Genomic DNA, 14279 nt, shown 5'->3' on the forward strand with positions numbered 1-14279 from the left:
CTAGACTGCTGGGATGTGCTTTGTCTGCAGGCAGGGCACAAGAGGGGTAATGCAATATGCACCAAGAAGTCTCCCGCTGTGGGACAATTCAAGGGTATTTTTAGTGTTGGGATGGTAGTAGATGTGTATTCTGGAGGGTCCAGAGAACACACGAGGCACCTTTGGTTTCCCTGGGAGGGGTGTACATTGTAACCATGGCAGTGTCACCTCCCAGCTTGGAGAAGTACTGGCAGTGGCCAAGATTCAATGGGACTGAAGTAGTTGCTCTGAGGGATACAGGTGCCAGTGTTACCATGGTAGCAGCCAAACTGATCCTAGGCGTTAAACACCAAATTACCAACGCTGATAATGAGACTAAGTTTCATCCAGTGGTTTTGGTGAATTTGGAGTGGGGAAGAGTTACTGGCCAGAAGAAGGCGGTTGTGTCTCCTGCCATACCAGTTTAGTGTCTGTTAGGCAATGATTTGGAGAATTCGGCATGGGCAGAGGTGGAAAGGAGGGCCCTCGCAGGAATACTTTCTCCTTGAATGGGTGTATGTGACAACTAGGGCACAGGCTGCACATCAGGGTCAGGGTAAATGCAACGAGCTAGAGCCTGAAACTTCAGCCAAGCACTTTAGGAACAAGAGGACTAGAAGACTGCTGACCCAGCTTCTGAAGACACACAGGATCAGGGGAGAACTCTTCCCAGGAGGCAACCCTGGTGTCTGAAGAGGGAACTGCAGCTGAGGAAGCCTGGCCTGACCTGCCACTGCTTCTAAGTGCAGGGGAACCTTTAAGAGAGGAACTTTGCCAGGAGCAAAGGACATGCCCAATGATTAAGAGCCTCAGGCAACAAGCTGCCAGGCAAGATGAGGGAGATGCCAATGGCACTCACAGAGTTTATTAGGAGGATGGATTGCTGTATTCTGAGGCCAGGGACCCCAAATGAAGGGAAAGTCAGGAGAGTGACTGTACCCCAAGCATACAGAGAATACATTCTCAATCTAGCCCATGATATCCAACCTGGCTGAACTTCTTGGTCAGTCAAGGACTTGGGACTGTTTAGTGGCCTATTTCTGTTGGCCCCAAATGTCTGAGAAGGAGTTTTGTCGCTCCTCCTGAACCTGTCAGGCCAGTGGCAAGACTGGTACACTGCCAAATGCTTCTTTAATGTCAGTACCTGTGGTTGAAACTCCCTTTTACAAGGTAGGAATCAACATGGTTGGCCCCCTTGATTCTCCTACGGCATCTGGAAACAGGTTTATACTACTATTAGTTGACCATGCTTGTAGGTATCCATAGGCAATCCCTCTTAGGACTGCCACTGCTCCTGTAGTGGCAAAGGCCCTCCTTGGCATCTAACAGGGTTGGGTTTCCTAAAGAAGTGGTCTCCGATAGGGGTACCAATTTCATGTCTGCTTACCTCAAAGCTAAGTGGGATGAATGTGGTGTGAGTTACACATTCACTACCCCCATCACCCCTAGACTAATGACTTGGTGGAGAGATTCAACAAGACAATTAAGAGCACGATCATGGGACTCCCCGACAAACTCAAAGGAAGATGGGATATCTGACTGCCATGTCTCCTGTTTGCATGCAGAGAGGTTCCTCAGAAGGGGTTTGGATTCAACCCGGTTGAACTTCTGTTTGGACACCCTGTAAGGGGTCCTTCTGAGTCTGACAAATAGACATAGTATGGGTCGCTTTGTACACTAGACATGTTTGACACTGCATGGACCCACGTGGTATGTATACAACAGGGAGTTATTGTCTGGCCGAATTTTGCTCTACAGCTCAATCCACTGTTACTGCTTTCAAGCCATGGCGTGAATGGCTTCTGAAGGGCATAGCCCACCTGGAACATTAGGGGAACCTTGCACCGCAAAGTACAGCTTCCGTTGACTTTAAAAGGACGTACAATGCATAGGGGTACTCCTGCGCCTTATTTACGTGTTTCTGACTAGTCTTTTCCTTAATAACCCTCTGAGTAAGACCAAATGTCACACACCACAATATGTCATTAACTATGAATCGCCTCTCTATCAAGCAGTATGCCACAGCGTGACCATTTACACGCAACCTGCTTTGTCAGTCTTTTGTTTTTTAATATTGTTTTCTCTTGAATAGAACCTTACAAGTAGCTCCAGTCACGCCCTAACTGCGCCAAGGAGCCAGCACACGAACCAATTGTATAGGATACCAATGTGATGGCTTATCTGTGCATCCCCGTCTGTATGAATTTTTTCTTACATATTTACCAATCTATCCAGGATTCACCTTGGATATAGACTTGACCAAAACCAGAATATTTTCAGGACTTCGGTCTGGAAATTTGATCTGCGGAAGTAATAGTACCTTCTCTTGAATGCCAGTGAATGTTTTGTAACCTTATCTCATTTAGCAATAGACCAACTGCATGGACAACAACGGTATCACCACCCTGACCCTATTCCCTCCTAATTATATTCTTTTTAATGTTATTTTAATAACATTTTTCCTGTAAGGGTTCTCTCCACCTACACTCCCACTGTTTACCATAATTACCAAAATCAGGCTTATAAGCACATATTTCTCACTTGGCTCACATGAGATGTGTAGCATAACTAAAGCCATTCGGTGAAGTAATGTTTTGTATTGAATTTACAGCCTTGAGAAACCTCCGCCATACAGGCATTGTAAGGGTTGAAATTTGTGTTGGCTGCTAAGCGAATGTAACAAACTTAGTATGAAAAATATGCAGGATAGTCTGAAAATACTATATACAAAATAAAAAACACACTTGCAACTATGGGGAGTTGGTTTTCTTTTCACTTGGATACTCGGAACAAGTATTTTAGGACCTATTATATAATCAACAGGAAAACAGCACACAACATTATATCGGTTTGTCTATGAGGAGGAGTTGCCCCAACCCCTAAGGAGTGTCCTAAAGTTTTCCAATAATCTACCAGCAAAAATCATATTTGGCATCATTGATAAGAAGGGATAGGGTCGGGCCTGCAAGTCTGCTCTAATCTCTTTCTACAGTTCCTGATACCTCTGATCTGTAACTACAGTGAAACTTTTGGCAATCCCTAAAGCTGTACACAACAACAACATAACTTTGCTTTTAAAGTGGGTTCCTTGATCCGATTCAGGATGAACTGGTACCCCAAATCGCGTTATTAACTCCTTCAAAAATAGTTTGGCAACTGCTGGGCCGTCTCATCACTGGGTGGCATAAGCCTGAACCCATCGTGAAAATAGGCACATGATGACGAGGGTGTACCTCAACTTATTACATTGTGGCATTTCCATGAAGTCAATCTGAAGGTGGCTGAATGGACCATCAGATTTTCCAATGTGACTAATGGACACTGCAAGTCTCTTGCCAACATTTTGCTTCTGACAGTCCATCTTAGGCACACATCTTCTGCCATCATTCGGAACCTAGGATTAAATCAAAGAGAAGAAAAAGCAGATACCATAACGTCTCTTCCTACATGAGTTGGACCATGCATGTGTCTCACAATTGCAGGTAGGTGGCAATCTGGGAGAACTGACTTTCCTTCATTTGACACCCAAATATCACTGGCATCCTTTGCGCTTCTCACTTTTTTCCCCACTTAGCCTTTGATATATCTGGGGCAGCATGTTGTAATTTCCTCAACTCCTTGAAAGTGCATACAGTATTCAGTAACGTATTAGTCACTGTTTCTCCCTCTGTGTCATATGGCATATCTAGGTTAAAGGTGCTGGACTGAAGAATGTAGTATCAAGCGACTTCATCTGCATAAGGGTTTCCTCTGGTGACAAAATCATTGTTGCTCTTCTGTGAGCATACATCACCACAGTTATCTCCTTTGGCAATTGGAGGGCATGTCACAGATTTGAAACATACAACCCATTCTGGATTGGGGTGCCATCTGTAGTTAGGAATCCCTACTGGGTCCACAACCGACCAAAGTCATGCACAACCACAAATCCATACTGGATGTCAGTATGAATGGTAACTTGTGAGCCTTCTGAAGTACAGCAAGCTCTGGTAAGGGCTATCAATTCGGGTACTTCTGGAGAAGTTACATGGCACAAGTAAGAAGCTTCCACTACCCCCTCAAAGTAAATGTGTCCTAAGCAGCTCTTAAGATACAGCATCAGTCTGTCAGACATGACCCATCAACAAAAAGAGTGTTGTCAGAATTAGAAAGGCCTTGGTTTTGTGCACAACTCTGTTACACTTATGCAGTCATGGTTGAAGTCACCCTCATCATTTCATTCGGTAATAGAGAAGCTGGGTTTAGTGTGTTGCCTCTCCAGATGGAAGACTTCTCATCAGCAAAGATGATTCTCTCATAGCGGGTTAGGCATCTATTTGTCAAATGCTGAGTTGCGGTACAAGTCATGAGGATTTTGATAGTGCGGCACCATCACAATCAAAGGATTGCCCATCACGATCTCCTCAATTTGGTGTATGCTAATGCTAACCTCTCCAACTGCTTTGAGACAACATGGTAGTGTTACAGCCACCAGATCAAGAGTAGGTGTAAAAATAGCCAGTGGAACGCTTGGTATCTCCATGGGGTTGTGTTAGTACAGTCAACTTACACCCATCTATTTCATGGCAACTGAGCATGACCACTTTCGTCTAGTCTGGCATTCCAAGAGCAGTGCACTGCAAAACAAATGTTTGAGCTCCTGGACGGCTTCCATGCTTTCTTCATCCATTGGCACCAGTTCATTGATATCCGTGTGCATCAGCCTTGTCAAAGTCTTTGGCACCATGGAAAAGTATGTAATCCATTCTTAGCAGTAGCCAACCACGCCCAAAAACATCCTCACCTCTCCGAGTGTTTGGAAACTTCATGTTTGAGGCATGTGTAGCTGTAGATACACATGCTTTGCATACTCCTTTTTTTGGCAGAGTTTTATATAGCGCGAACTTGACCCAAATCAGGTATCAGAGCGCTTTACATAACACCAGTTATGTTACATGAGGACACACATTCATTTTTGTTAGGCACTGGGAGATTAAGTGATTTGCCCAGAATCACAGGAGGTTTAGCGTCATTACCGAGACTCGAACCCAGTTCCCCAGGTCCAAGGTCGAGCGCCCTAGCCGTTAGGCCAACTGTCACCTTGTGTTGGATCTGGTTGAGTGCAACTTGTTTTTCTTCGAAGAAGTCTTTTGAGTCTCTAGACTGAGTGACTTCTCCTCTTTGTGATAATGTGCATGGTCGTCGACTCCATTGTTAGATTCTTTTCTTTCGCCATTGGTTTCGGACATGTGTGCTTGCACTATGGGTCGAAATCGTACGGACCGGTTTTCAATTCCAAACCACTCTAACCTGCGCCTGTATTTTTTCAATTGCATGTCATTCTGTGTATCGAAGAAAAATCGCCTGTCGGATTGGCAACCTTCTGTTGTGGCCTCACCAGGGCCTAACCCTTTGGAGCCTTTGACATTACTCTTCCTCGGGTCCTCCATAAATGGCCCTCTTGGTGATGGAACGCAAAATACCCACGGACCGACTCCCATCAGGTCTGTAACCAGCCATGAAGCCTTCAGAGAAGAATTCCCACTGGCTTCCGTAGCCGAGGAGTAAGCATTCTCCATTGTAGACAGTTTCTAATCCAAACCATGAACAGGACTTCGAAATCACTGATTCCACACTAAGGTCGAAGCAGTAAGTACTGTAACTCCTGCCCCTCCGCTTCAGGTGGAATACCATAAAAACATTCACCACCTCTACAAAAGGAGGTACTTGGACCGCCACTGCCTCATGGCAGTTGTCGGCACCAAATAACTGGCTCAAAAGTCTCGCCCTCCTGCTCGGCTCTAAAACACTAGCTGATGCTTACGGCATCAACACCTACGGTACCGAGCCGACCTTCCACTTTAGCTTCGAGCGGAACTTCGGCACCTAAATGCAAACATGGCACTAAACCTAAAGTTTCCAAGCCTGCATCCAAAAAGAATGTCGAGGGTCCAGTCAAACCTGTTATTCACAAACTTCAGCAGAATTTGGATGCCAAACAGCGGTAAATCCTGATACAACTACAAACTGGATGCATTCTAACAAGGCTTCTAGCTCCAACGCCGCCATCTAAACAGCAATTGTCTTTTGAAGAGGCCATTGACCTGCCTACCCTACAAAAGAAGGTGGACAAGGCTACCAGCCCTCTACTACTTCCAACACCCTCACCACCCCCACCATGTCCACCTCCTAATTTACCACCTCCACCACAGTCTATTTAGGATCCGCTAGATATATCTCCTCTGGGATCGCCTGGTGATGGCACAAGTGGGCAAAATATGAGGGATGACACATTTGGTACACACCACAGGCTGACCCCTTGGACACATATGATGTAGACCCTCCAGAGAACACCGACTCTGATTTATTCCCAGCACGCCCCTTACCCCCTGATTCTAGAACATAACAGAAGTTATTAGACAGGGAGGCCTCATCATTCCATGGGGTGGAATTACACAACCTCTAGAAGAGGAACACCTGCAAACAAACAGTGACTTTCCACACCTTCTCCCTGACTGCAGCACACCTGTTGGGGACGTATACAACACTGTCTAACCACATGGCAATCAACCTCAGACCAGTGGGTGTTGGATATTATCCAACATGGCTACTGTCTGGAGCTCATTACCACACCACCCAACATTCCATCTCGCACCTACAGGTTATCACCCAAACATCAAACACTGCTCAAACAAGACGTTCTAGCTCTTCTGTGCAAAGGAGCTATAGAACCTGTCCCTCAACACCATCAAGGATCGGGAGAATGCTCCCTATACTTCCTAATCCACAAGAAGGGCAAATCTCAGTGGCCTATTCTAGATCTACGGTCCCTAAACCGCCTATTTTAATATTCCAGTACACCCAGCTCATCGCAAATACCTCAGGTTTGTAATAGCAGCAAAACATTACCAATTCAAAGTCCTCCCCTTTGGGATCACTACTGCAACACGGGTACTCACGAAGTTTTTAGCAGTAGTAGTAGCGCATCTGCACAGGCAAAACATCAATGTATTTCCTTATCTGGACGACTGGATCATCTATGCCAGCAATACACACAAGCTACCATAGACCTTTTTCACCAACTGGGATTCACTATCAGACCCACAAAATCTCACCTTCAACCTTATCCGATATAACCATATCTGGAGGCAATCCTAAACACAAACCTAAGATTAGTATATCCCAATCAAACAAGAATTCTAAATATCTAAACTTTGATGTTTAAATTGCAAATCAATTAGCAGCTCACAGTAAGAACTACTCGTCCCATCTGCACTCCGTCCGCGTCTGCACAGCACCTAGCGCCAGAACCCCAGGCCCCACACCTGCCACGACGACCGCCGCCACTACGATGCCAGCACTCTGCACGCTTTCAACTCTGGACGGAACCACACCGGCTTCAAGGCCGCCCTGAAAGGCACACACGGCCCCTTCACCTGCCAGAACTGCAGCTACACCAGCCTCAGAGCCGACCAACAACCCACCAAGAATGACCCCAACCACCTCCGATGCATACTACTGAACACCCGCTCCGCATGCAAGCATACCATCGAGCTCTGGGACCTGCTCGACACATCATCCTCGGATGTCGCCTTCTTGACAGAGACTTGGTTTAACGACTGCTCCGCACCCGCCATAGCCATCCCAGGCGGCTACAAGATCACCCGCAGAGACCGCACCAACAGTCGGAGGAGGAATCGCCATCGTCCACAAGAATCGCCATCGTCCACAAGAACAGCATCAGGGTCTCGACTAGCACCAACAACGCGCTCAGCACCGCCGAACACATGCATTTCCAGATCCACACAGACCCTAATTCCACCCTCAGAGGCACCCTCGTCTACTGAGCCCCCGGACCCTGCTCCCAGTTCAGCGACTCCATCACCGACTTGATCAGCACGTGCACCCTAACCTCCACGAATACATCCTCCTCGGAGACCTGAACTTTCACCTTGAGAACAACAACGACAACAACTCCACAACCCTGATAGATAACCTTGCCAACCTCGGACTGAAGCAACTCGTCACAACGCCCACCCACTCCGCCGGCCACACGCTCGACCCAGTCTTCTCAAGCCCGAGCGTCTCCATCAGCCACAACACCGAACTCCTCTGGACCGACCACCGCTGCATCCACTTCGCCTTCCAGAAACCCACCGCACCCAACAGATCCCCGCCGCTGCTGGAGCAAAATCACTGAAGACCAACTACACGCAAACCTCGCTCTCAGCCCACCCACCGAACCCTCCAACACCGACGACGCTGCCCACAGCCTCAGACGCTGGATCGAGGACTGCGCCATCACCTTCACCCCACAGAAGAAACCCCCCCCCCCCACACACACACACAGAGACACCAGCAAGAGGGCCAGCTGGTTCACCCCCGAACTCCTAGCCTCCAAGCAAGCCTGCTGGAAACTAGAGAAGAAATGGCACAGTGAACAAACTCCGGACAGCCACGCAGCACACAAGGACTCCATCCACAACTACCACCACCACCACCGCAGCAGGGCGGCCAAGAGGACCTCCTTCAAAGACCACCTCAACAACAACGCACACAATAGCAAGGAGAACTTCAACAATGTGAAGGAACTCTCCAACCCCAGCTCCAACACCAACGACTTCCCGCCGTCACAAGCGCTGTGCGACTTCCTGGCCACCTTCTTCCACCGCAGGATAGCAGACATCCGCGACAGCTTCAACACCCAGACAGCCCCAACAGACCGCAACACAACAGTTCCTCCGTACACCATCGACCACGACCTCCTACTAGCCTGGGCCAGCGTGAGCATCGATGACACCATCAAGACCATGCGCACAATCCACTCCGGCTCTCCGTCAGACCCATTCCCGCACCACGTCTTCAACAGAGCAAGCAGCTCCAACGCACCCCACCTGCGCAACGTCATCAATCTCTCCCTCGAGACCGCGACCTTCCCAGAGATTTGGAAAAACGCTGAGATCAACGCCCTACTCAAAAAATCTAAGGCAGACCCAAGAGACCTCAAGAACTTCCGGCCCATCTTTCTGCTCCCCTTCCTGGCCAAGGTCATCGAGAAAACCGTCAACAGATAGCTAACCCGATACCTCGAAGAAAACAGAATCCTGGGCCCTTCCCAGCCAGGGTTCCGCAGCAACCACAGCACCGAGAAAGCCCTCATCGCCACCACCAACGACATCAGGACCCTGCTGGACAATGGCGAGACCGCAGCACTCATCCGCCTAGACCTCTCTGCCGCCTTCGACACCGTCTGTCTCCGCACGCTACGTGCACGCCTCCACGCCAAAGGGATTCAAGACAAGGCTCTAAATTGGATGACCTCCTCCCTCTCCGGCAGAACCCAGAGCGTCCGCCTCCCCCCATTCCGTTCCAAAGCCTCCGAGATCATCTGAGGCGTACCCCAAGGATCCTCCCTCAGCCCGACGCTGTTCAACATGTACATGGCCCCTGCTCGCACACGTAGCCCAACAGCACGACCTCAACATAATCTCCTACGCCGACACTCAGCTGATCCTCTCCCTCACCAAGGACCCCATCACCGCCAAAGCCAACCTCCACAAAGGAATGAAGGCCGTCGCCGACTGGATGAAGACCAGCCGTCTGAAGCTGAACTCGGACAAGACGGAGGTCCTGATCCTCGGCTCCAATCCTTCAGCCTGGGATGACTCCTGGTGGCCGACGGCACTGGGGGCAGCCCCGACACCCACCGACCACGCACGTAACTTGGAAATCATCTTCGACTCAACGCTCTCAATGACCAAGCAAGTCAACCCCGTCCCTTCCTCCTGCTTCAACAACCTCCGCATGCCCCGCAAGATCTACAGATGGATCCCGACAGATACAAGAAAGGCAGTCACCCAGGCCCTCGTCGGCAGCAGACTCGACTACGGAAACGCCCTCTACGCGGGAGCCCCGACCAAGCTTATCAAAGTACTACAAAGCATCCAAAACGCCTCGGCACGACTGATCCTCGACGTACCACGCCACGGCCACATCACCCCCCACCTGAGAAACCTGCACTGGCTCCCCGTCAACAAGAGGATATACTTCAAGCTCCTCACCCACGCACACAAGGCACTCCACAAGACTGGCCCAGCCTACCTCAAAAGGTGGCTCTCCTTCAACCCCAACCGCCAGCTACGCTCTGCCGACCTTTCACTTGCCACCGTCCCGCGCATCCAAAGAACAACCACCGGTGGGAGATCCTTCTCCCACCTCACCGCCAAGACATGGCACACCCTCCCACTGAGCCTACGACAGACCCAAGACCTGCTGACCTTCAGGAGGATACTCAAGACCTGGCTGTTCGATCAGTATCCCCCGTCCCCGCTCCCCCCCCCCCCACAGCGACTTGAGACCCTCGCAGGTATGTAGTGCGCTTTACAAATGATTGATTGATTGATGAGGCTCATAGGCATGACAGCATCCTATATTTATGTAGTGCCCCCATGCTATCCTTTACCTGTGTCTTTTTCAGGAATGTCCCGCATAACAGTGGTCTCAGTCATGGGGTCCCTGTTAGCAGAACACCGTCTGGGGTCAGACGACCACTTTGCTGACCTCCTCAGCAGGATGCAGCAATAAGTCCATAAATGGGAACTCAACCCCCAAGTCCTCCTCCATTACTTCCAGAAGTGTCAGTTTCCACAAATAGATCTGTTCACAACTACAGACAATTCAAAATCCCCAGACTTTGCCTCCAGGTTCCCACACCCACTATCCAAGGGCAATGCTCTATGGATGAATTAATCGGGTATATTTGCCTACACTTTTCCCCCTCTCCTTCTCTTTCTGGTTCGGAAACTCAGGCAAACATCTCGTACTGGTAGCCCCTACATGGGCACCCCAGCTTCAAAAGTGTGGTGTAAATATCTGGCTCACAATGCAGCAATTGAACTAGCATTCCTTGAGATGGTGGGGGAGTTTGGGATGTGGGGGGAGAATGGAAGGAAGGATTTTTCCAATCTGAGAAATGTTTGAGAAGTTAGTACTAAATGGTGCAGCTTGGACATCTTAGGCAATATGCAACTGAATAAAAGGCACTGTCTTTGGAATCTTAAGTTCATTTGATGAGAAATACAATTGTAAATGGGGCTGAAAACGTATTGTTAGGGGTAAATAACTTATTTTTTCTCACAACATCCATTTTGACTCTGACAATGAGAACAAATATAAAATGCAGATGATGGATTTATACCCGCTGCCATTCTTGTGTGTGTTGTGCATCTCATTGTTTTGTTAACAATTGTATTTGTAGGCCATCCATTCCTGGACCTATTGGCTTTGGAAGACGAGCCTCCTCCTAGTGTAGGACAAGAGATGGAACTGCATGTCCTGGGACGGTGGGAGGAGACCAGGAAAGTCATCCCAGGAGTTACTGAGGTTCTGCATCGTGTGTATTTCAAAGATGGACAGGTCAGCTAAACACTTGTTTTGCCTTCCCATTTTTTAAAGGGAACAAACTAACAATGATGGCTAAAATGCATAGTTACTTTAGCAGTTGACCACTTTGCATATGCACTGATATACAGTAGTACAGTAGTATTCAATAAACAAAAGGCTCATTTGCTCATTGGTGCACGAATAGTGCATTTTCTGTTTCACATTTCATCCCAGTGATTTCTTTTTCTTGAATTAGTGGAGTAAATTAATTGCCCAAGGGAAGGCAGTGAATAAGGTACCCAGAAAGGATATGCAAGCGTCTTGCTATTTGCGAGGAGTTCCTCTTTAAATGTATTTTTAATGCGTGCCTTACTCATGCATTTTTTCCATGTTTCCTCTATCATTGCTAATCAGACTCACAGGAGCCCAATGTAATAATTTTGATGAATAAATTGTCATCTATTGTTGTATCTTACCCATGCCACCCCCCTGCACCCCTGCGCATGGTACCTTCCTTTCCCCTGCGCGTGAACCTCCCCAGAGTTCTCCCCTTCCCATTGGTTGCCCTACATTCCATTCCTTCCCCAGCTGATAACGTTGACACCAACTGTCATTCTACTGATGTTCCGCTTACCCACGCACCACCACCGTGTGGGGCTGTTATAATAAACTTACTTCACACTTCTTCAGCCTGCAGTCTGCTTTGTAACAGTGGCGACGAGGTTACCTGCGGAACTACAGCCTCACACCGGGTACAGCTGATGGACAATGACTTTGCTGTGATCGACCATCGATCGATCGATTCATCTTAACCATTCTTCTCACTCTGGGAATTCCGGTACCCCCTCTTAACAGCGGAAGAGGACGTGAACCGCACAGCTGTCGAGAGTAGCGTAGCCTGGTGTCTTCAACCGAGATTTGAGCATCTCGCATCGACCAGCTGCTGCACCACACAGAGGTAGGACCTCAACGGTACCTTTGGGACTTTCCTTCCTGTGTGCCCTCGTCTCGACGCTCTTCCCTGGCTGCGACAGCGCTCTTCCGTTCCTGTCAGTGGTGTATGCGCCTTCCCTGCGCATTCGAAGAGGAAATTCCTGTCAGCTGTCTTTCGCGCCTGTAATTCCACTCATCTGCGCATGCCCAATGACGCGTGACGTCAGTGAAACGCAGCGCTGGGGGCCATTTTGAAAAAAAAAAAAACACTTCATGAGAAATTGATCGTTTTTTTCCTCGAGTCAGTGTTCGAGCCTGGCCCTTTCTCAGCATTCTTTTGACTTTGCGACTTGTGCTTAAAAGAAATAAACAAGGTCACAAATAACTAAGCGAGCACATAATAAAGCCATTCCTGTGAATATAACGACAGTGTTAACACTTCACAAACAAAGGTGTATTAAGAGACATTCTCAACCACATTGGAATCTTCGCAGTGTGTATTATAAACCTACAATCCTTCTACCGTCATGTGTGCTCTCAGTTCCTTGAATCTTTCGCAACCTCAGGCGTTTCTGCCTCTCAAAGGTGCACCATGCATGCCTTGGAAAGAGTGGAAAGAGTATTTTGTAAATTACATTGAGACAGTTGAAGATGATGATTTCACTGCTGTAAAGAAAAAGAAAGTTCTTTTGTACTGCTTGGGTCCTGGTGGACTTAAGACCTACAATAACATAGAAAAGAAAGTAAGAACTGGTGATGATGTTTACCAACATGCCCTAGATGATCTGGACGATCACTTCTCGCCTATTGTGTGCGTTGCTGTTGATCGGTACAAGTTTTCAAGAAGGAAGCAAGGTAAAGATGAAAGTGTTGAGGATTACGTTGCTGCCTTAAACAACTTGGCCTTAACCTGCAGATTTGGAGCACTGCAAGAAGAGTTCGTGCGTGATCAAATAATAATGCACGCGAGCAACCCCAATATCCAGGACAAACTTTGGGTCAATGGAGAGGCTTCTTTGAAGGAGGTTGTTGCCCTTGTCAAGAAAGCTGAACTGACAGGGAGATGCGCCAAAGCTGTTATTGATGAACCAGCGGAAATTAAAGCTATAAAGTCCTCCAATGCTAGTAAACTCAAACAGAAAGGAAACAAAAAAGAAATGAGTCATGATTATCACAAGAGAAGTGAACCAAGCAGATCGAAGCATAGCAGTGATAGACGCAGTAATACAAGGGACAATGATTTTACTGAACTCAAATGCTATCGCTGTGGGTCCCCAACCCATCTAGCTGATTCAAGAAGGTGTCCAGCCTTACATCAAAAATGCTCGTCATGCGGAATGACCGGTCACATCGCTAAGGTTTGCAACAAAAAAATGTACAAACAAAGCAGACAGGTACGACAAATTCAAGAAGAGAGTGATTCCACCGAAGAGGATTCGGAGTATTCCGACTCCGACAATGTCAGTTATGTTTTCTCAATTGAATATGACGTGTTAGAAGTCACGCCCACAAAGAAGAAAAAACCCATGTGTGATGTCAGTTTGGGAGGGGTGACAGTCAATCTGATGGCAGACTCTGGGTCTCCCTTCACGATTATCAACGAAAACGTCTGGAAGCAATTCACGGATAAAATTGGCTCAACTCTAGAAAAACCCAAAGTTATTGCTAGAAGCTACACGGGAAACATTGAATTCCTAGGAACACGTGATCTGGAATTTGAATTTAAAAACCGAAGAGCATTTTGCCGACTTTACGTTGCAAAAAAAGGCCCCTCTGTCCTTGGCTGGAGTGACCAAGCTGATCTAGGCATCATGCTCGATCCCAATAGTGATGATCCCGTCTTGTCCATAAATGATTCCTGTAAACTGGCTATACAAAAAGACTTCCCCGAAGTGTTCTCAGGTAAAGTTGGTCTTCTTAACAGTTTCGAACACAAAATTGAACTCAAAGACTCAGCTGTTCCTTGC

The 14279-nt window shown here is 47.8% G+C and overlaps 1 protein-coding gene across 2 annotated transcripts in view; it reads left to right on the forward strand.

Moving 5' to 3' along the window:
- NAPRT (nicotinate phosphoribosyltransferase) overlaps positions 1 to 14279 on the forward strand; it is a 368826-nt gene that overhangs the window by 289920 nt on the left and 64627 nt on the right. For both annotated transcript variants that reach the window (XM_086966311.1, XM_086966312.1), the window contains exon 11: positions 11255 to 11412. In XM_086966311.1, coding sequence (XP_086822437.1) covers positions 11255 to 11412 — 158 coding nt within the window. The remainder of the gene's footprint in view (positions 1 to 11254; positions 11413 to 14279) is intronic.

The sequence above is a fragment of the Lissotriton vulgaris genome, chromosome 4_1 (genome assembly GCF_964263255.1).
Source record: "Lissotriton vulgaris chromosome 4_1, aLisVul1.2, whole genome shotgun sequence".
NCBI lineage: Eukaryota > Metazoa > Chordata > Amphibia > Caudata > Salamandridae > Lissotriton > Lissotriton vulgaris.